The sequence below is a fragment of the Melospiza melodia genome, chromosome 2, assembly GCF_035770615.1.
Source record: "Melospiza melodia melodia isolate bMelMel2 chromosome 2, bMelMel2.pri, whole genome shotgun sequence".
Lineage (NCBI taxonomy): Eukaryota > Metazoa > Chordata > Aves > Passeriformes > Passerellidae > Melospiza > Melospiza melodia.
Window position 1 is genome coordinate 92,719,447 of NC_086195.1, and position 24,622 is coordinate 92,744,068.

At 36.8% G+C, this 24,622-nt stretch overlaps 1 protein-coding gene across 3 annotated transcripts in view; it reads right to left on the minus strand.

The window, feature by feature from the left end:
• The window catches only part of NAA16 (N-alpha-acetyltransferase 16, NatA auxiliary subunit), a 62,005-nt gene that overhangs the window by 23,385 nt on the left and 13,998 nt on the right, over window positions 1-24,622 (minus strand). For 2 of the 3 annotated variants that reach the window (XR_010026800.1, XM_063149373.1), the window contains exons 3-9: window positions 23,962-24,066; window positions 23,238-23,395; window positions 22,007-22,141; window positions 15,283-15,436; window positions 13,643-13,762; window positions 11,420-11,515; window positions 7,752-7,858 (exon numbers count right to left, since the gene is read on the minus strand). Coding sequence is in view for 2 of the 3 variants with exons in the window: in XM_063149373.1 (XP_063005443.1) it covers window positions 7,752-7,858; window positions 11,420-11,515; window positions 13,643-13,762; window positions 15,283-15,436; window positions 22,007-22,141; window positions 23,238-23,395; window positions 23,962-24,066 (875 nt within the window). In the remaining variant the exon portion in view is untranslated. The remainder of the gene's footprint in view (window positions 1-7,751; window positions 7,859-11,419; window positions 11,516-13,642; window positions 13,763-15,282; window positions 15,437-22,006; window positions 22,142-23,237; window positions 23,396-23,961; window positions 24,067-24,622) is intronic. The other variant, XM_063149374.1, reaches the window with a different exon arrangement.

A 24,622-nucleotide genomic window follows, 5' to 3' on the forward strand; every position in this document is an offset into this window, starting at 1 on the left:
ATCAAGGGTAGGGGCAACAGCACACTGACCCCACCCGTGTCACACCAACAGTCCCACCTGCATAATGTTACCAATACCAGCAGGTTTGCTAGAAGAAACTGACTCCATCAGCAGAAACCTACTCAGTGAACATGAGCTATCCCACCTGAGAAATTAATCTGGATGCAACTGTGACTTTATTAGACTTTTATTAGTATTTTGTCCTCCACTTTTCCTTCATCGTCTAGATGGGGGCAAACTCATATTCAGTGAGCATCTACATCAACAGCCTGGCCAAATGATTGCTGAATTCTAAGCTGGAAGTATTTTTTACACAGCTCTTTTTCTTTAATTGAGACTACAAGCAGATGATCACTGACAAAATACCAAATGCATAACACTTTTTACTAGAATTTGCACTGTGAAATTTTGCAGAAATAAAGACAGATACCATATGTGCCACTTTGAGAGCTCCAAAATCAAGGCTGATGAAGAACTGTATGGAAACAATCATATGTGATATACAAATCACATCCTCAGCCTAACTCCACTGCACGCTTTAATGAACAACCTGTTCTTTGGCCTACCTTGAAGCATCAGATTCACATGCTTCATGTGCCCTGTGGTGAACCATGCATTTACTCACATTTAACATAAATCTAATGTGGGTCTGCAGCTACTCAGCTGTATTTTGAAGTTAATCTATTTCTAAAAGGCAGATTCTATGACAAGTTTTTTCCCTTTGTGAATAGCCTGAAGCAAGAAATTCTAGGAAGTGATTATGGCTCTGCTGGCAAATGGATATAAAAATCACAGCTGGAGATTCCAAATTACAGTATGTGGATTAGGGATCTCAGTGCTTCTGTATACAAGCATTCATGCATATCAGCATGTCAGTCTTTACTGTGCCTTCCTGCACTGTTTGCTGCAGTGTCTCAGGGCTGCCACACTAACATAAAATGCACTTGCCCTGGCACAGCAGCAGCAGTTCAGACAAGCCTGCCTGTTGGCAAGTAAATGGCGACAAGCTGGTCCCAGACTTGCAGGTGAAACAAAGTAACAAGATTAAGAATCATGAAGGTTTGAAGAGATTTCCACAAATTACCTAGTCTAACCCCTTGTTACAGAACAGGGACAGCTGAAGCAGACTATTCCTGGTCATCTCCAAGAAGGCAACTTCACTACCTCTGAAAAACCTGTTCTTATGTTTGATAACCTCTACAACAATTATGTCTTTTCTTTTGCTCAAATATTCTCTTGTATTTTAATTCATGCATATAATATCTTGTCTCTGAGCACCAATGAGAAGCATCTGCCTTGTCTTTTCTCATTCTTGCCTTCAGTTAGTTACATACACAACATTCCATCTAAGCCTTCTCTTTGTCAGGCTGAACTAAGTCACTAAACAAAGATGCCCCCACCACTGGCCCCACTGTCACCTACTTGGGGACACCAGCTGGAGTTCATGCAGCAGATGACAACATTGAGCCTGGCAGTTCAGTCAGTTTTCAGTACAAATTACTGTCTACTAAGGTGTACTTCAACATGTTGTCCGTGTTACTACAGATGGTGACAAAAGCCTTGCTAATACACAGGATCAACTGCTGTCCCCTTGTATGCAGAAGTAATTTTGTTACAGCAGGCTATTAAGTTAATCAGGCATGAATTTGCCATCATAAATCCATCCTATCTACTCTCCTTTGTGTGTTTGGTAATGGTGTCCAGGATTATTTGCCTTATCAGCCTCACAAATATTGAGATCAACCTGACTGGCTCATAGCTCCTCAGATCCTCCTTTTTATACTTGAGAACAGGAGACATTAACTCTCCTCCAGACCTTAGCAAGCTCCATCCATCATGATGATCTCTCAAAGACTGAGGAGAAGTACAACTACATTGTCTAGCTCTGCTAAGAGTTGGAGATGCATCCCAATCAAGTTTGATGTGCATATCTAGTATGTTTAGACATTCTATCCTCCAGTACCAAGATGTGTGTATTTAAGACAGCAGTTAAAGTGACACCCATATACCCTCAAAAATCACAAAAGTGGTGTACATTCCCTGCTGCCTTGGTATACGAAACTACATACTTCAGCAACTCTCAGAAGACTACCAGAAGATTTACGTGAAGAGTTGAGCTTGAAATGACAATCTTGTTAGAAAAGATGACAAAAAACAGTATCATGGAAGGTGCTTTGAATTTTACAGGATTCTGTCTCATGAAGAAGTGTGAAACTGTATTTTCATTCATTTGCTATTGTTTTTAGCAAAACAGCAAAATTACCAATGAAGTCACTAACAACTGGTATCTTCTGTTTCTCCTTGATAGGTAACAGGAATGCACTCTTGTACACGCAAAAGAATAAACACATGTATCATCCAGACAGCACTACATGCACCAACTAGGCATCAGCTGAGCAATGCACTGCTGTTGTGCTGAATGCAGTCAATTACAGAATGTATGCAGGTGCCTTAACTGAGTCTCCTGATTTACAAAGTGTCCTATCAGAGGAGCAAAAGTCCTAGAAGATGAAAAGATAAATATCACCATATCCAATGTTTGTCTTGGTGCTAGCAGATATGAAGATGCCAGATGAGATGATAAAAGAAACTTAAGTACCTGCCTGGGACAGGTCTTCCTCCCCGGAAGATGAGGCACGTGGCTCTATCTACCAATTAAAGCCATAGATGCAATACATATGAAGAGTAAAGTCTAAACTGCAGATTTAGCGTCAACACCACCATGATGTTGTTTATCACAGAGTGCTTTGCCTTTACAGGTAACTCCTATCATAAAATGGAAGAACTATGGGGTAAGAATTATCCAAATGAAGTTAACATGGGGGGGAAAGGTCGGAGAAACAAACAAACATGGAATGAACTTGGAGAGTTTTGCAGAGCAGTAAGACATTCACAGGCTTCTCTCAGGATATCTTAAACAATAGCCAGAACACACAATGTGTTTCAAGATGAATGATGTGAACAGGCAAAGGCTGGCATTTGAGAAGTTGACTGAACTCGAGATTAGGTGAGAAAAATTAATATCAAGCTCAGAACACAAGTTATTTAACATCAGTAACTTGTAGAGCAATCTCTCAGCTCTTGTTCAGATCAGCCATTTCCTTTTTCCAAACCTCATAGGTGAGTAGAATCTGGTGCAAAGCTTTTTACATTTGTGAACTTTGCCTTGATATAACCAGACTCATTTACACTACTTCATTATAACCAAGGGTTTTCACATTTAAAAAGCCTCAGGCTGCCATATAATGAATAGAAGGAAAGCACAGCTAATTTCTTCACAATGTACAGTGGTTACTTTAAAAATCACCTGAAACAAGCTGATAGTGATGAACATTATATTTCAAGTATTTTTTTTTTAAACACAAAGCCATCAAGACAGTGTTCCATCAAATGATTTTTCTAATATTTTGCAGATAAAAGTGATCTATGACTGAGTACCAGCAATGATGTACCACTGAACATAGTCTATATGATATAATAAACTTCCTTTGAATGAGACACTGGAAAACAGTGTAAGACTGAGTCCAGCAGTCTCTATCACCCTCCAATTGACCTTGCCTTCAGTTGGAAAGACATGCAACCTGGCTGTGTACCAGTGTAGCAAGTCAGGAAGTGATTAGTGCATGCCTTTGGTAACTAGAAACAGGGAGCACAGTAACAATTATCACTTGAGAAATAACTTGAACTCTTTACATCCTAACTCCTTTTACTCCTTTTTCATGCACATAACCTGTACAAAATCTATTGCCAATATTACAAAAAAAGTAAGCAGACATTGACTCAAATGGCCCTTGTCCAACTGTTCATCCTGCAATTCAATGCCCCTCTCCTTATTCCAATATTAATTTTATGCTATGGCATGTTACAGAACTGGACTCAGGATACTGAATAGCTGGCATGTTTTTTAAAAAGTATATTTATATTTTTATATTTTTTGTGCTTAATATTATTTGCAGTATTTTTATAATCAAAAATTCTATCCACAGTACAATACATTGATCAAGTTAAAATGACAGTACAGTTTCTAGGCAAAAGACAATCGTTAGCCTCCTTTCTTATGGCTTCTCACCCTTCAGCCTGAACTACTTATGTCTCCTCCAGTCTAGGTGGCTTGACAAAGAAGAAACAGTAAAAAAGCAAACCAGTTCACATGCTACTTTATTGCAGTAGCATAACAGCACAAAGCCTGAAGAAATCATAACCTCATCTGAAGAGCTTGGAAGGTTAAAGCATGACTTGTATAACTCCCTTCTAAAACTATGGAGAAAAACATAAGTCAGATCTTCGACTTGTAAGCAGTGATGGACCACAAAGTCTGAAACTGGGTCTTGCTGCAAAAGCATGCACAATAATTTACAGCAAATCCAGTTTAATACCTTCTACACATCAGGTTCTGTAGTTCTTTTAGTCTGCTTTAACATAATCATTAGTGGGTTACCACCTTCCTCTTAAGAGGCAACAGTATCGCTGGGAGTGATGAAGTCCAGCACCACTTGTCCCAGGTTTCACCACACCACCTCTGTTACTTTCTCAAGCATCCAAGTTTCACATTTACCAAATGTTGAAGTTGACTTTTAAACCCAATTGGGCAGTCAAATATAAGCCTCTGCACACCACAAACTGAACACAAGGCCAACACACATGAAATTTTTTCTGCTCCAGAATTACAGGAAAGGCATAGATTGCATAATGAAATATGAAGCATATTTTAACTCATTAGAGACTTATTTATTAAGGAATGATTTACCTCAAAACAAGTCTGAGAGTATACATAGAGCTTTGTTGCTTTTTGACAGTCTTTCTTTATTAAACATATTTCAGATTCTCATGTCTTTGGTTGCTGAAAGAAAGTTTCTTCCAGCAATAACCTTAAAATTACTTTTTTATTGAAACAAAAAGCTTTACATTTCCTACTTACAGCACCCTTCTGAGACTTCACCCAAAGGATCTTAAACAGTTCTACTTGCACTGTGAAGGAAGATTAAAACTACCTTTCCTACTTAATCAAAGTAAGGCTTATTCTTTTATGAAGAGCAAGTTGCAATCCACACCCTTCATTACACCAATATTTGCACAAGTATATAAACAAATTTCAATCCAGTAGCTGAAAAAATAACGTGTCATGCACCCAGTTGGCACTGCAGTGATTTCAGTTTTATTTTTGGTAGGGCACTCATTAATTCTTTCCAGAAGCAGCTGGGAAAGCTTCCTCAATGTTAGCTTCATAGATATGAAGTGCTCATGTAATAGATACCTTGGGAAGAAGCCTACCTAGCACAGCCAAAAGGCTGAGTACCATCTTACAGCAATTAGACAATAAACAACATTTTCCTGAACACATCTAACAAATGTTGCCTTCTATACAACCACCCTTTTCTCCTTGCTGTTCATGAAAGATCACAGACCTACCTGGAGCTCTAGAAAGAAGGAACTTCCTAGCCTTACACACCAGCTCTTTCATCAAGTCTTCATACCTATGTCACTTCAAAATCCAACCACAGTTGACTGTGCCAAACTACACTTGTTTCCAAAGAAACACAGGGGCAACTTTCTTCCCAACTGGTAGCGAAATCAGAATTTTGCTAGGTATTTTCTAGAAGGCACAACACAATACTGACTACAACCCTCTTTCAGTCAAACTACACAAGTAATTTATCTAAGAAGCTACTACTAAGCTCCAACTTAGACAAATGAGATACCAAAATAGAATATTTTCCTTAAAGATGTAGGACATGTTAGTTGGTCACAATTTTCTGCCCTCAACCCCTGAATTTTAGTAATTATAAAATTCACTGTCAGAGACTAAAATTAAGTTTCTCTTAGTTTCAAAGATTCTTCTGTCACACTATAGCAATAAGTAAACACAAGCAAGTGAAATGTAAAAGACAGCCTGCTTTTGTAAGGACATAATTTGAAATATGACAAAAATGTTTCTGCAGAAGTTAGCAGCACAAACAAATCCCAAGCATGTTTGGAAAAGGCAAAGCTCTTTATTTTAATTACTTTTTAGGATTAAGCTGGCAGTTTTGAGCAGCACCGATTTGGTATAATGAAGATGTCTACCAGAAAGGAACGTTTCTGTGTAAGTTTGCCTCAAAATATAGTAGTCCTCTTTTTTAACCCATCATGTCAAAAATTAAGCGCTAAAAATCTTTTCAGATGCCAAATGAGTTAATACATATCTTTCAACATCCAGATTCTTCGCACTTCAAATAGCAGAAGTTAGACTTCCCTAACATTGACTGTGCTTCTATCTAGATACCCTGTGCATCACAATGTAAAAAATCTCAATTCCATTTCATTTACATTGATAAGTGTGCATTAGCAATAGGCACTATAGAGAAGCCTGTACTATACAAGTATCTTGTTTCTAGCTGGGATAAAGTTAATTTGCTTCTTAGTAACCAGTAGTACAGTGCTGTGTTTGAACTTAGCATGAGTACAGATAAGACACTAATGTTTCAGTTGTTGCTAAGAGGTGCTTGCACTGAGGTGAGGACTGTCCAGGCTCCCATGGTCTGTGAGGCAGCAGGGGAAAAAGAAGCAGAGAAGGACCACGGCCAGGACAGATGACCAAAAGTAGCCAAAAAAATATTCCATACCATACAGTGTCATGGCCAGTATATAAATGGGGGGAGTTTGCTGTGAGCCGTCAATCACTGCTCAGGGATGGGCAGGGCACTGGTCAGCAAATGGAGAGCAGTTGTTCTGTGCATGATTTTTTTCTCTTGAATTTTATTCTTCCCTCTCTCCTTACAATAGTTTATTTTGATTCAACATTGAAGTTAAAGTCCTTATCTCAACCGACAAGGTTTAGGTATTCCTGGTTCTACTCCTCATCAGGCAGGGCAGGGTGAGCAAGCAGCTGCATGGTACTTAAATTGCCAGTTGAGGTTAAACCCCAACAACATGATACCAGAATTTACTAAACTTATGTCAGCCTTGGAAAAAGTAGAGATTACAGAAATGTACTGAAAATTTCATGTTACAACCCCATCAAAGAAACTCTTTAAAGAAGAATAATTTTAGTCCAAAAAAGGAGTATTCACTTTGGTTGAAAAACTGCATCATGTATTTAGGGTTTTTCCAGATACAAATCCCTCTTTTAAGTCATGAATGGCTTCAAATACCTATAATGTTTGTAGCAAAGATCTGAAGAGATATATCTGAAGAGACTGATATAAATTATTCTGATTTCTACACACTTGAGTAACATGCTTTAGTTCAAAATTTTTTTTGTATACCTTACTGTCAGTTTGGAAGAAAGAATTACATTTGAAACAACAGTTCTTTTGTGACACAATTACACCAAAACAGAGTTTAGAAGTACAAAAACATACACTGAAGTTTTAGTGAAAGACTGAAAAAGGAAGCAAGCCTTTGTGGAAAATACTTATGCAATCATGCAATTCAGAAATCTACATAGAACAACAGCCACCTGTTACTTTAAAAGCATTACTTCTGGTGACATCATAAACCATAAGTTGAAAAAATTCTGTAACACTTGCACTCAAAGCATACAAAGTTAATGATCTTGATTCTTCAAGAACTTCAGTGCACTCTGCACCAATCTGACTTCAAGCATTTTGACATCAAGTGATCATTCACATATGACAAAATAGCACATTAGGGAAAAATGTTCAACAACTCTAATTGGCAGTTTACAGGGAAAGCTACAAAAACTCTTAGATAGTCTATTAGCAATTCAATACAGAAGACTTCATTAAAACCAAATAAATGCTAAATTTTACCTTTTCTGGATTGTAATATAAAGATTTCAAAGTGGTAAACAAGGGTGGGCAGCCTTTACTGAAGTTAACCCTCAGGAACTTATCCGTTAGTTCTCTAAATTTTTCACCTAGGAACAAAAGTGTGTTTGGTTATATGTCAGTGATTGCAAGTGTTATATAAATATATGCACTAACTGCTGTGCAACTCTGCATAACAGAGGAACTGAGAAACTGCAATCGAGGCCTTTAGTCTCTCCTGTTATTTAATAAGACACAAATATGCTCCAGATTAAAAAACAAAAAAACCAAAAACAAAACCACAGAGAAAAATGCTTAAGTTGCTAGTGCTTAGGAGTCTGCTGGCAGACATGGTAACAGTCCTCAAACTTGCAGTCTATTAGAGAAAATATTGAGTGCTGACTACAGAGGATGTAGCAAAAGCCGTTTAAACAAACACTGAAAACACCCTATAGTATTAAGAATAACAATGGAGATTTTGCAAAACCTCCATCATTGGAGGTTTTTATGATTAAGTTAGACAAATATATGTTAGGAGTAGAGCAGATATAAAGTATCCTGATTTGAGGAAGAAGGATGGATGAAATGAATCCTTTGCTACTTCTCTAGTCCTATTTTAATTAGTAGGACATGACTTGTGATATGATTGTTTCTGGAATTAGAAACAAGACTTATTGTTTCAGAAACATAAGCTCCATATCAGAATCACCTGTATCAAAATATACTTCAGAAAGCTAAAAAATCGGATCCAATTATATTTTCAGTTAAAAATTCCAATACTTGCAGTTAGGTGCTACCTTTCTGCAAAATGCTGTTAAAAACCAAAAACCAGTATTTCTAACAGAAGACATCCAGCCAGGAAAACAGCTGGTTTTCTTTGTTTCTTGCTATGATGAAAGTGATTGTTTACAGCTGGGGGGGGGGGGGGGGGGCTGGAGGGGGTGGTAGTTGTTGTTTGGTTGGGCTTTTTTCTGTTATTTTTATTGACTTTGTTTACTTTGCATGGGGATGAACTTTTTCCACACTTCAGTGCCTCCTCTGTTGTGGACTTCTCTAACTTTCTCAACAAGGAAGTACCACACTTCATGTAATTCTAAGATTCACCCATAAAATTGACAAAACCGTTGAAATAAACTTAACTTCAATAAGAACACATGAAAAATTTTATTAACGGCTTTTTTTAGATTTTCAGAAAACACAGACACTACTGCTTTGTATACGACATTTTCATTTACTCCTCTCAATTCTCAATTGTCCTAAAATGTTATCAGCAGTGTTGCTAATAAATACTGAGATTAATGAAAGTAATTCATGTTCTCATCTTGCTGTACTAAACCAAACTGCTGCATATAGAAACTCCTACTATCTGTGGATTGGAATCCATAATTGGACTGTAAGCACATGCTTTATTACAGATGGATTAATTAAAATGTGTTGTCTCACAGTACAGAAACTCCCTTATATAAAGAAAAAAATCCATCTCAGTCTCTCCTGTTGAATTCAACTAATTATTATCTTGCTGGAAGAATCATAATTTAGAATTTAGGAAAGCAAGATTCAAGTGTCCCTATTTACTTACAGAAAACAACAGTTTTAAAACAAAATTTAAAAAAAAAGAAGGCACACAGCTGGGCACCCACCTATGACAAGAAGCAGAGTTACAGTTTAGTCTGGGGCACACACCTTACCACAAGAGCATAAACAAATCTAAAAATGCATGCACACACACTTGATCAGTAAAATTGATGGTAACAGCCTTCCTCCATAAAAATGTTTTCCAGCTTGATCAAGGAGCTAATTTGCTTTAAATACAAGGTTAGGATTCAATGCACAGCAAGGTCTGGACAAGAACTTGTCCTTTTAGCATTAGCCTGGATTTTACAGTATTTTAATTTTTAAGAGTAATTTAATTCTGAATCAAACATTGACAGCTGTAACTGGTCTGTGACCACACTGGAACAGTAACTGCATTTAGCCAGAAATTCTATCATCCTGAAACTTGCCAACATTTTTCTGCAAAGATGTTTCTTTCTACACTTTCACATTCTCACTATCAAATTTCAACCAATATAAAGTCTTGTCTCCTGTACTTGTAAACACAGAAAATCATTAATAGACTAATCTCTATAGGATCAAAAACAGTTTTACACATTCATGCCTGATAGGCTTAATAATAAGTTAACAGAAACAAATTTTAATTTTGAAAAATTCTTATTTGTTATAAAATACTACAGAAAGCAACCAAGAGACTTTTCTTGACCAATCTAATAATGGATTTTGCTTTCATTTATCCTATTGTTACAGCATGAGCAACTAATTCTCGTTACTATACATATTTCTACTTAAATGAACATAAGCTGTGAAACTACACTGCCAGGTGTAAGGCCACCTAGAGCAAAACACAGAGAAATTAAGTCAATAGCAAAACACACTATTAATAAAGTTATAGGAAAGTGTTTTGCAGGTTATTTCCTTGTTTTCTGTGTTACCATAACAAACTTATTACATATAAAAAAAAAAAACAAACAACAATTACTCATCACCCAGCTTTTCAAAATTTGCTGAAATGCTTTAAAATTTGCCCCCATATCTACAAATAAACTAAGGTATACAGGATGATAAAAGGCACAAGTGGTCACTTCTTATGAAGCAGTTAAAATCTTTGGATTTTACACAGGAAATGTGAATGCACATTCAGACACATGAGCAACAGCAGGGGAGTGGACTAGGTGCTCTGGAACATTTAAAGGTTGCAACAAATGTGATGCTGAGCAAATTAGCTAAACTAAAAACTAACCTTAGAAATTTAAAAACATGAGGAGGTATGTTGGGAATCTGCAACTCATCTCAAATTTCTTGACATCTGATATCTAGCTCATGTACTTTCCAAAAGTCTTCTACTGGAATTTCAGCAGCTAGACAGCTACACACTAATTATATATTTTTATGGTATTTACCATTTCATTTAGTTTCCTTCCTTCCATTTTAGAAGAGCCCAGATCTTTGTTATTTTAACAAGTATGTACAAGTTTTTCTTCCAAAACTGAGGGTATTTGTGCGCCATATTTCAAAACAAATTTTGAAAGGGCAAAGTCAACAAAGAACTTAGCTATAAAATGAAATAATTTGGGCTACATAATACTGCAGATATTTTTGTTCCTTTTCTTATCAAATTATCAGCACACAGGTAGTTTTTGTTGTCAAATTAAGTCCTAATGGCTCTACAAGAAAGTAGGCGTACATTTTAGTAGCAAAAGTACGCATATTAAAGATACAGGAGGGGGTATGCATACATATATATACCCACACCTTGAATTAAAGTGTACTATACCCTTCATCTTAACTCATGATTCTTAACTTGCATAAAGCAAAAAAAATTATGTATAGAAATTCCTACAATCTACATATCATTCTGTACTGTAATTTTATCATCACAAATATTATATTGCTCATATCATCATACTTGAGTGTATGAAGCTCTTCTATCAACTCCTAAAACATAAAAGAATTATGTCTAACCCAAGAGAAATGCATACATTTGATTTGCCTATGTTGTTCAAGTAGGTATTAAATGCACATGTAGGTATTAAATAAATATTAAACAGCCTGAGGAAAACTGCAGAAAAATATAGGAAAAAAAACTATTACAGAACAGATATGCAACTTGTTACCTGAAACAAAGTTTAAAGGTAATCTTCTAGGTGAAACTGCTCTGGGATGTCTTTTACTAACTTCTTCATAAATCTGAAGCCTTTCTTCTAAAGTGCCTATTATCAGCAAATACAACAGATATAAGTAACAGACATAAAAACCTATTCTTTTAAATGTCTTTAAATGTTGAGAATTAATCAAACTAGACTCCTTATGTGGATTTGGAACAATTTAAACATTTCATGTTACTTCTTCCAGTTAATCATAAACAAAAATTGTACTGAGAACACACTGTATATACAATACACAACTACCAGCATTAATCACTCTAAAGATAAACTGTAAACAGGACCATAACCTTGCACATTCAATCACACAGAGCTGGAGTTTGGTTTCTTTCAGTTACATGGTCCTTCAGACCCATTCACTCATTGTATTACATTCATAGCTTCAATTAACCCTTTTTTCACTATGCATTCATCAGACTTAAAGCATTCAGAGAAACATGCTGCATTTCTAAACCATAGGTATACAGCACACTATACAAGTACACCTCTATTACAGGTCCTCTGGTGACAGCAAAACCAGAGTACAATACTGCCAGTAAGTACTGAGCACCAAACTCTTTATACCTTAATGTTTAACAAAAATAAAGCTACTTGAAGATTTTCTGCCCACTCCTCCCCTTTCCCCCATAATATGCTTTGGAGCTCCAATGTGGTTAGAACTTAAATAACACTAATCTTTTGCTTTAAAATGCCATTTTTCATGTAAATAAAATCGATTTTGCCTAAATACCAAAATATTAAATTCATCAAACAATTTAAAAATGAATGTACAGATCAAGGCTACAATACACATGTATTAAATATATCTGTTTTCCTTTCATACGAAAAACAGTTTATCTTGTCACTGAGCTCAGATGTTGGGGAAGGGGGGGGAATCTATTACCCAGTGTCTCCAACAGATGTAGAGTTATAAAAGTAATGCTAAAATATTGTTTGGACTGGAACTAAAGCATATAAAAGCCCTAATTGAAGTCACAAGTTGGAGCTCCAGAACTTACCATGGGGGAGGAAATAGTCCTAAGACCACCTAAAAAATAAAGTAGCATTATTAGTTTTATAGAATTAGTACAGCTTAGTCTACACAGGATTTTAATATGTCAAAAACTGCGGGACTGATTCTTTGTTAAAAACTACATGCTTTCATCAACAAATTTGTTGTATCAGAGAGAATAACCGAGTTCCTGGGTAGCTTAATTTCTGAGACAATAACCATGTGATTCAACTCTATGGATTCACCAGGAAAACCACTCAAAGAGCAACACTACACTCTGAATATATGTAACAAATTAAAATTTATTTTCATTACCCAATCACTAGCTATATTCTCAGAGCTCATGAGAGCTAATGGTAAAACTTTCTAGAAGAAAGTTGGTTGAGACATGTAATGCAGCTATAACATCTACAAATAATATAATGGTGAGCTTATGATTTATGATGTCATCAGAATAATTCCAATAAACTTTCACTAATTAGTGAAAAAATAAATACAAAGAAACCATTCCTGTATAAATGTAAACACTCTGCAAAGTTATCACTGCAAAACACTTAATATAGCATAAATAGTTGCAATATTGCAGTTTTGGAAAATGAGCTGTTTTTTCTGGAAAAACAGTATAGCAGAAACGTGAGCTGGCATTGAAGTAACAAAGGCATTAACACATTTATCACCTTTACCTTCTGAAGTGCCAACTTAAAAAAATAGGGGAAAAAAGGGCATTTTTTTCAGATAGTCTGCCTTAAAAGGCCATCCTAAATAGATATCTGAGTATTTCCCACATGCCCCTAGAAAGAGGTACCACATAAACACATTTCGGAATTCTAATTACATAAAATTAATTCTGGCATATGATAACAGTCTGATAATCAACTACTAGACAGGAATTATTAGCCATTTGGTTTCCAAGTTCACATGTGGCAAGGTAATGTTCTTCATATAAGCATCTTAGTAAATACCACCTTTAGTTCCAAGAAGATAAATACTTGGTATTGGTATTTTCATGCATACAAGTTTTTCAGTGAACATTTTAAAAATGAAAGAACATATTAGATACAATTCAGGATCAGAAGGTATATGATTTTCTGTCAAGTAGAACTTTCTAATCTAAAGCAGGACCATATCAAACAGTGTATCCTATATCATAAATCTTTTCACTGTATCTGTGTAGCTTAACTTACTGGGTTGTAGGGCCTTTTCCAAGCCTTCATAATAATACCAGTTTTCTGCATTACGCTCAATTAACTCCTTGTATACTTCACCAGCTTCTTTCAGTCTTCCTAACTTCAGTAACATCTCTCCTAGAAACAACACAGTACAGAACTATGAATTACATCACAAAACACGTGTGAGTAAAGTTTACAATACTAGATACATAAAATTGTTCTTAAACATACACAGACTCTTAAAAAAAGAGACCTGATTTTCCCAAAGGCATATGCTGCATGTTACGAATGCTACTTGAAGCTACCACATATCGAGCTCAGAATATTCATCACCCATGAAGACAAAGATTACCTGAATGTCTGTACCTGAGTATTTCAAATAGCTATTGGGGATATCAAATAAAAGCAACTCCTCCTTCCAGGACTTCATCACATAACTAGATCAGTTTTTATCAAGCTGTTTACTTAAGCACATTTTTCACATCAACTAATCAGTTTTTAACTGATTAAATCACACTGATTTCCTGCTAAGTAAATCATTGTCTACCAGGTCTAGCTTGAAGGGAATTCATTTTCTTCACAGCAGCTCATGCTGGGCTGTGTTTTGGGATTTGTGACTAAATGCTGGTAAGTACACCAATATTTCCACCACTGCTAAGCAGTACTTGTAGACCATCAAGGCTTTGGCTTTTTACCCCTACTCTGCCACCCATCAAGTAAACCAGGGTGGAAGATAAGGCAGGAGCGGACACAACCTGGCCACCTGATCCAAACTGGCCAAAGAGATATTCTGTGCTATTTAGTTTCTTACTAAGCAATGAAAATTAAGGAGGAGTGTTGGGGCAGGTAGCCATTGCATTGAGACTAGCTGAGCATCAGTCTATGGGAAGCGTACAGGGACTGTGTAAGTCAAGGAGCTAGGTTTGATTTTCCTTCCTTTCCCTTTCCATCACTCAAGCTATCTTCATCTCCATGCACAAGTTCTCCTCCTTTTGCTCTTCCTATTCTCTCCTGACTTGACAAGCAAGGCTAGGTGGAGTGGGCAGCTGTGTGGGGCTTACCCCACTGGTCAGGGTCAGCCCTGATCACAGCTGTGCAGGCAATGAGTAGCTGAAGAACACGTGCCATTACTCACACATATTCAGAACTCAGTCTTAGCACTGCAAATCCACAAAACAACTGAGAGTTATTTTTAACCAAAAAGGTAATTTCAGTATTCACTTCAATAAGTAAGGGCATTAGGAAACTTGAAACAAGAACTTGATACTTCAGTCATAAAAAAAGAAAAATTTATGTTTGTACTTCAAACAGTATTCTTTATGAAATTCTTTTTCATAAGATTAAAACTGGATTATAATAGTTCTGATTTATGGAAAGCTACTCAGGTGTACCAACATAATCTCTGAGATTTCCTCTACTTCTGTGTCAAACCCAGAGAGACTATCTGCATCCACTACCACCTTTGGTAAGAAAAGTCATTTACTTGTGCTCAAAATTGTAAATCTGTTAGTATCAATTTTCCTACAGTAATTGTTACAAATAAATTAAAGACTTCACATGCTGTATTTTCTTCCTTTCACTGCTTTATTGTACCTGAAAGCTATTAGCAAAAATTTCTAACAAAACTGGGTAAGGGAAGAATAATAATGACTTACCTTTGATTTCTTCTACGATTAATTTATCACATATTTGCTTTTCATAGGTCTCTATATGTTCTAAAGACTCCTGAAAAAGATCTGCCTCTCTCATCACTTGATTCTGATATAAAATCAGTTCACTGTATTCATAATCTATTTTGTTAGGAGGAACCTGGGGGAGAAGAAAACAATGTAACAGTTAACATTTACCTGTACCTTAAATGTATGCTGTATTACAGAATACAAGATTTAAGCTATGGAACATAACCAGGTCTGTTTATATACACCATCTAAACATTCAAAATGTAAAACTTCCATTACTCACAATCAAATCAGATTCATTTAAGGATATCCATTGTAGTTAACATTTTAGAAGAAATCCTTTATTTCTCTTTTTTCTATCACTGTGGCAAGCTAATTAAAAAGTGAATTGTATGAGAGAAAGCAAACATCTTCATACATTTTCCTTCTGAAGCACTTATGTGCTACACAGCAATTTTGACAAATTCTACAGCAGATGGCTGGGGTCTAACAGAATCATTTTTAGTATACCAGAGTTCTGGATCAAACTATTTCCAAGAGGAATGACCCATCTATACCTTGAAAACTGGAATTTTTCAGATAGAAAACTTACACTATTTCTCTCTAACCAAGTGTTCTCTGTATTAAACTTCAATTCCTGAGAAAATACAGCACATAATCATACAGAATTTTTCAAGCAACAGATAATTATTTTTAGGTCTGCCCGCAGTTGCAAACCTAGGACTTCCTAGAGGCAACAACTACTGGCTTATCCACCTTGCAGGGCTAAAACAGCCAAGGAAGCAGGGTTACATTGAAAATCATTCCTTTCAGAGATGACTCCCTAAAGCGGATTTAGGCAATGAAAAGTCTTGCCAGAGTTATAGTAATTCTTTTCATAGTAAATGCTCTTCACTAATATACAAAACTATTCCAATTGCAAGAATGTTAGAGAGCAAATGCAATCTCCAGAAAATGCCCAACAGAGCAAGAAAATTATATGAAATGTACTGTCCCAATACAAATTGTGAGAGAGACTTATAACCTAACATGATTTTTTACATAATAGAAGATGACAAGCGGGTGAGTTTCACAAATGTTAATGATATTTTTCCTGTGACACTACATACTTTGTTTCTTCCTGAGCTACCAACACTTCAAAGTCACATCGGTCACTAAACAGTTTACTATGATTCTGTTCCCTAATAAAAAGCTTTTCCTTGATCTTTAAAGACAAATTATTTAATAAGAAAAAACAACACAAACAACCAAAACATTACACTGGGTGAAAGGAATTTTCTTATTAAGAACAGAATCCTAAATCACTACTTCCAGCCCTCCCAAAGCACAAACAGATTGTATAGGATTCAGCATTTGTGATTGTATGCTCTTCAGATTTTGAGAACCAACTTTTACAGTACTGCTGGGGATTTTTAGAAATATTTGCTTTTATATAAAAGTGGTCTGAAAGATAGTATAAATAAAATAGTGTAAAGATGTATGTATCTGACAATGAAGTATGAAAATAATATCATTCAAGTACGTTTTTTATCAGCTAATACAGTATAGCAAATGATCACTAATGGAACAAGACTATACCATACACAAACTAGTGAGCAGGTAGCATGAAATTCTATACACTTCTCAAAGTAGCTCTCAACTACAGTTCCACTTCCATTTCCACCTTTGCACAATTTCTAGTCTCTATCACCCACTGGAAATCACTAATAAAAACATTGTTACCAGCAAAGCATTTTAACAGCTTCACAGCATGGACTCATGGAACGGGGTTAAGCACTACACGATTCCTGTTTATCCTTACTGCAGTACCATGGAACCAAACTGCAGAGCACCAATTCAGTTCTTTCTCCTTCACCTCTTCCTAAAAATATCCTTTCCTCCAACAAAACACACATATCTAAATTCCAGATTCCACAAGTAGCGCAGCTTTTTTGGCACCTAATGAACTGGTTTTAGGCCTTTGGAACACAGATTACCCAAAAAGCCATAAAAAATATATACACAATACATATCCAATATATACACAAACATATCCATTGACTGCCTCATGGTTGTTTTGGCTCAGCAGGATAACAAAAGAACCAAAACAAAACAAAAAAACCCAAAATAAAACCCCAAACAAAAAAATCTCAAAAAAAACCAAAAAACCCCACAACAACCAAAAAAAACCCAAAAAACCCAACAAAACAATTCAATTATTCTTACACATAGAGTAAATCCACGAGAAAGATATTGCACTTACTATCACTCCATTTAAAAAGTTATTTTTAAAGTAATTTTATGAAAAGTCCATTTTCAAAGATACCTTGACATCTCATCAATTTAATGAAGATTTAAATCTGTAATTCATCAGAAGACAAGCAGTTAACAACCCCAGTAGTTAATCTGAATAATCAGATTGTTTTATAAAGATAAGATACTCTATAAAGAAAATGTCCACACCATTGTTATTGCTGCTTAATACATCTTTACTCCTCTCTCCCCCTAGAAGAGTTATGATTCTTCCACAGGAGATGTCCAACTTTCTCCTGAACTCAATTCTGTTTCAGAATAGATTTTTTTTCTCTCCTCTTGGACCAAAGAAGGATCAGCTTTTCAACCACAGGCCCCCTAACAACTGTCACTGAAAGAATGTGACAAGATGCAGCTAAAACATACCTAAGAGCAGACCCCCAAAACTCCAGAGGTTTTCTGTCCATATCTGTATTTGTGGGCCTGATGCGAAAATTAGGAATAAAATAAAAAATTAAGAATAAAAAAATTGTTCTGGAAAAGAAGAAAGGAAAAATGGGACATACAACAGTAAAATGAATTGCACAGTTGCTTTACACCTTGGTTCCCAAAATTTTAATTCTGAACTGACTCTTACATAATTTTGACTTAAGCTAGGACAGCACAAGCTGTTACATTTCCTGCAGTGATGTCTGCCTTTAACCTCATAACCTGTTTTTGACTGAAATATTGTGCATCTGGCCAATTTACAGCTTTCAGATGACAGGCAACATTGATCTTAACACACTAAGAGAAAATTCACCATTTCCAGTGATAACTTAGCCACTAGAATAAAACTGTCAAGGATAAAAAGCAATTATCACTTTGTTGATCAGCTTCCTGACACTATTCCTTCCTTTATTTTCCCTGCTAAGCAAACTTCTTAGCTACTACTCTTCCCAAATCCAGCATACAGTTTTAAAGTCACCTAGGCCTTTTTCTGTTTACAATAAACAAAGAAATTCTCTGCCCTTCAGATAACTTTCTCTGTAGTCATCTTATCTTGCCACATTCTTTTCATTTTCTAACTTTTTTTGACAACAGGCTCATCACTAAGTCTTGATCTCTCAGTAATGAGTACTTTATGGACAAAAATTCCTGCTTAACTAAGAGTGTACTTTACTTTTCACCCATAAGCTTGCCCTGAGGGACAGTTTTACAGCAAACTAAGTCAGACTAACTGCAGCCTGGATCAACAAAGGCAGCTCACTTCCCTCTATTATTCCTCTTCCTCTATCACCTCACAGTTATTCAGTTCAGCCAATCAATCCTTCCCAAGAGTGATTATCTTTCTGGCAACTTAGGCTTCCTGAAGCAACCCTCCACAAGTCAGCCAGTACTGCACAAGGAAGTGGTGTGAGCACACAGGAAAAACTCAGATTCCTGGTTTTGGCAACAACTTGTAGCTAGATTAGCTACATTATTTTGTAATACTGCATCTTCAGATATTCATCTACAATCACTAAAATGACAGTTCCTTGATTTTTTTTCTTAGTTTTGCTGCTTGGTCTTGGCTGCTTGCATTCATATCTGAAAGGACAGAGCTGCCTGAGTAATTCACATAAATAAATATCATCATCCTGCATTACCATTATTTCTCAATTATTGCAACAGCAGCGTTTTATGCAACGCGCTACATTGCCTTGTCTATTCATTAACATGAATGGTAGACAGTATCAGGCCTAATACAGATTGCCATAAAACTCCTCAAAAACATCAATTTGTTAAAGAGTGCTGCTCACAAGTCATTTGGAAACCCTTCAGTCTTTTAATCCTCCTTTCAAATTACCACTTTTCTATTGCAGTCACATGCAATTGTCTGTAAAGTCCATCACAGAAGTTCATCTATCAACTTGAGTGCATATGCACTACAGGCCAAGAGGAGAGATTTGGGAAGGAAAGCAAGCAAGATGTGTATCTCCTCAAAGATCCATGCAATGTCCTGAACTTAATTATTTTAACCACAGGACTGAAAAATCCAGACACTGCAAAAGCAGTACATTTGGGGAGTATTACGGAAGAGCCAACACACGGCAAAACTGAGCTGTGAGTTTGCCTGGGCTCTCCTGACTGTTCTGGACCCAACTACATTGATTCTCTCTTCCAGTGTTTGGTGTTCCACCTGGGCCTACACTCTTCAGGGAGCTGGCACAACAAAGCACAAGACTATTTTCAAGAGAAATTCAACTAATGTGTGCATACATATTTTTAGTGTTTTGGAGGAGAAGAGATAATATACCTACTTAACTGTCTCTAACAATCTCAAAAATAACGAGGAGAGGCTCAATGGGACTAATTTCCTATAAAACTATGTTGTCCAATATTCGTAGCATATTTCTGTCCTTCAATGCCTAAGCAGCTTTTCCACCCCATACCTCTGACTGACACGATAGTAATCAACAGTTAAACCAGCTCATGGTACAAGTACAAGCCATATTCCTACTTACGTGAACTTCCCAAATAGCTCCAGCTTTATCAGAAAATGGCATCAGTGTTTGCACTCATCTTAAGATCGTCTTTGTTTGGGTGAGATTTGAGATGGTGCTAACTTGCACAGCAGACTCAACCAATACAGTGCATTCATCTACAGTACTTAAAACTGGCTTAGTCACTAGACTACACAGTGCATCACGACAGCCCTCAAACAAAGATATTTACACACAACCTTTTAGAGAGACAACAACACAAACACCATCACTTCCAAGGCGCCAATACCACTCCTAAGCTCTCTTAGTCCTTCAGGAGCCTCAGTTTCTTATGCGACATTTTCTGGTTTTCCATCTACTATGCAGTCTTTCTTTCTAACTCAGTCATTTTGGCACCCAACTCAGACTGGGCGCTGCTGACTCATTTGAGAATGACGACTTTTTGGTTGTCAAACACTCACAGAAGATGACCCAATTTTGATTAAAACTTACTCTTTCCAGTTTTTACTCAATGCTTAAGTTACAGCTCTTCTGAAATATCAAGCTATATATACCCAGCCTGCAACATCCTTTTTTGACCATGATAAGTGATCAAGACAAACACTGGTCTCTCCTAGCCATTTATTTCCTTTCTTACATTTAATTCCATTTATAACAACTCAAAAAGGATATGAGATTTTTGTTTTGAAAACACAATTTAGAGGTCGGGTAATATCTTAGTATTTTTACACAGTGTTGCAGTGTGTTGTAATATCCTGTTTCAAACTTCCGGGTCCCTTCCCCAGGTGTGCCAATACCTCTCTCCCTTCCCCCTCGCCCCCTTACTGAGTGAGTCCTGTCAATCAGGCTTAACATTCCAGGAAGGTCATCCTGTGGTTGGTCAAGTTCAAAAGATGCCCCTATGCCCAGAGGTCATTGGCCTGTCTGGGTGTCATCTTCCCCTGAGACCCTGCCCCTCTCACCTGGTTGGTGGCTCACCTGTCCCTTCCCCTCCCCCTGTCCCGGAGCTTAAAAGCCCAATCAAGCCATGCGGTCGGGAATTCTGTTGGAGCTGTTGCCTACATTCAGACATCTGTGACCGTGGAATAAAACTCTGGATATAAACCCTCCGGCAGAATCCGTCTCCTTCCTCCTCACCATTAGCCTGAAGCCTTTCCTCCTGAGGTAAACGGGGTTCCTAACAAGCCTGGACTTGGTCAGTGCCCAGCTGCAACCTCCAGCAAGCCAAGGTATCTCTGGGGTGATACACCGCAGTTGCTGCCTTTGGCCCAGCAGCGAGGGTCAGACTGGCCCAGGCACAATCTAACTGGTAATATTGGGATTCGTATTCCAATAACACAGTACTTCCCAGATGCCTCCCCAGCTGAATGGATCTATAAACATGTTTCTTTTTCTTTCCACACTGAAAGAATAATCAACACATCAACTCTGTTCTGCTAATATAGACTTTATAGCTCTGCATTACCACTAACAGAACAAGGGAATAGCCTCTCTCTAAACAAGGTTAAATTCAGTGATTTTAGGATTGTACAATTTGATTTACTCAGATCTCACCAACACCACATCTGATCAAAGACTCTTCAGCTACACATTAATGTTACTTTGAAACCAAGCATTGATTTTAAGTGTACTAGATACAGATGCATACAAACCAGTGACAATATTTCATTCTTTGTAGAGATGTAATGGCATCCAGACTATGGCAGGAGAAAGGGCAAATGAGCACATCCAAAATATTAAAGTATTTTCTGTAGTTTCACCTGCTGTAAAGGGGCAGGATCATCACAGGTTTTCTCTAGCTACAAGTCTCACAAACATTTAGTTACTTCACATGAGACTGCTCTTATAAATTAAACTTTTACAGCTTATTTCTCAAAGCAGAAAGCTTCACAAACAACAAATTTATTCCCAATTAATAATTGTTTTCTATTTCCAAAGAATTAATTCCTCAGATTCCATCCCTTATACAAAAAGTGTTCTCTTTCCAGACCAGGAACTCTTACCTGCTGGGTTTTCCTAAACTCTTCAAGTAATTTTAAGGCCATATCATAATCTTTTAGCAAGTGGTATGCAATAGCATATCCAATCCAGGAAGCACGTTGTGTGGGGCGCAGTTGAAGCAGCTGGTATCTTGTCTCCTTCAGTAAAAGAAAAGCAATTTTAAAAGAAGAATTTTTAACCAGAGTTTTAACCAGAGTTACTACACATGTATCATGATTTAACACCAAGACAGCTAATATTTTCAAAGGATTTTTGAAAATTAAAAGTCCTAGGCAACCTTTGAAATTCTAACAGCATGGTGAAAAGCAGCACATTACTGTTTCATAAATTTGGAGGTTACATTTAAATACACAAGCCATGTAACAATGCATAAAATCTATTTGAGGAGACAAAGAAGGTGTCATTCTCAAGAGCACCTCCTAAGGGCCTAAATTATTTCCAAAGATAGAGCTTTGAAATCTCAGAAAGCCCTTTCCAGCAGAAGGCAGGAGCTCACTGCCACTGAAAGAGTAGCATTCACTCTCATAGGTACAAAGTCCTCACAAACTACTGCAACACTTCTCAGAACTTCTTCTCGAGTCAAATCATATACTTGGGTCAGCAATTCTATGTTCCCTTTACATTAGCAAATTCAAGGGAATGAACATCCTTAGTAAGGAGACCAACTAATGCCAAGCCCACAGTCCAGTCCTCTACTTCATATGAAACAGACAAATCAGTTCAGCCATTTTGAAACAACTCACTGGTTTGGGACAAATTTTAAGGTTTTATTTATAATAATAATCATCATCATCACTGGGATTCCAGAATCAGTTATCATGGGGCAAGTTACCCACATACTAACAAGAAATGTCATAGTGTACTTCTTACCAAAAACACCCTCAGCATTTGCACCCAAAACAGAGGTTGTAGGGTTCACAGTTGCTTGGTAAATACTTGCTAATTTAAGTACTGTACCTTTTTCTTACTATTTTAGTAAAAAATTAGTTAATAACTATTTTTACAAAGTGACTAGTGAATCCAATTGCACAGAACAAATATTTCTAGTTCTGCTCTCAACTTCATATAGAGCTTTACTGCAATATCTTTTCCTGCTTTCCTAAACAGTAGCTTAAAATATTTTTGAAACAGATAAAGAGTAGCAACAGAAATACTACCAATAAAAGGCTTCACAAAGCAATAGAACAAGAGAAGGCGAGCAGCAATGAGTGGGAATTCAAAGCGAATACTTACTCTATATCCTTCTAAATCCCTCATCTGAATCTGCAACAGAGAGAGATCTCTCAAGATCTGTAGGTTATCTTTATCTAGTTTGAGCGCATTCCGGTAACACTTGATGGCTTCATCATATTTCTTATCTGAACGCTGCAGAAGACCATAGACATGCCAACCTAATACAGGTTAAGGAAGATACATTTACAATTTTCACAAAGTAACTGCAGTGCACTTGTGTTACAGGCCAAACAACTTGACATCTTCCTTGAAGATCAGTACCCTTACAAAGGAAAATGGATTACTGCAGCCAGACTTTACTAACACATTGCAGACTATTAAATGTTTCCAATTTTTTTTAATGACATGTTACTGCTTAAGTCACATTCAGAACCCTCTGAGAACTGTTATACAAATTAAATTATCCAAACTCCACCAGACTGTAAGAGTTAGGCACAGATTTATTGTTTAAAACATGCTGCCACAATTACAGTAGGAATTCTTACTCATCGAAGTGTTTCATTCTAACAATGGAATTCATGTGTGATTTCTACTTTTCCTTGTTTGCCTATCTGTAACCTCAATTAGACTCCAGCTTTTACAGTAAGGAAAACACACAGAACTCCACTTGATTTGCCAACAAAAATTTTGTGCATCAGAAGTGTTTGTCACCAACTCCACATCTTAGACTTCCATCAACAGTGTGCCATAGCAAAACGATCAGGTTTTGTACTACAAAGGATACAGACGTGACTCTTCACATCATTACGAAGTCCTTTCCGAACAAATTCGTACGCTTCCTCCTTCTTCCCTAAGCAGTTCAAGGTCAGTCCTTTCATCGCAAGAGTCTCTGTAAGAAGTATCAGATACTTATGTTTCTGACTTCCATATGCCAGCTTCACAGTGCAGATATCCTTTGAAGTTGTTACACAGTAAAGTTCCCCATTAAAAAATAAATTTAGATCACGACAGCAGCCTAGCACAGCTGAAGACTATTACATGGATCATTTCCTTTCTTGAAACTTGTCCTAAAAAGATCACTTGTAGAGCATCACGCAGATGTGATGAAAACAGACAACATAAACTTTTATTAATTAAAAAATACACTTAGCTGCCTTTGAGGGAGATAACAATAAGCTGGAGCAAATTTAGAGAGCTCCTCAATGCGTATTAAAGTTCTCCATGAAAAGCCAAGGGGAAAAAAGTCTGTGTCCACCACAAGAAACAAATCGCTGTCACAGTCTGTTCCCCTGTTCCAGACTTCTTACAAAACATGAGTTAAGGGAAGCATATTTGCTGCTACCCTACTACGAGTGTATGAGACCACAATGCAATAACATTTTAATCAACATTCTGAGAGGCACAAGATTGCAAACAGTATGCTGGTATGACTACTGCTCTCCCTC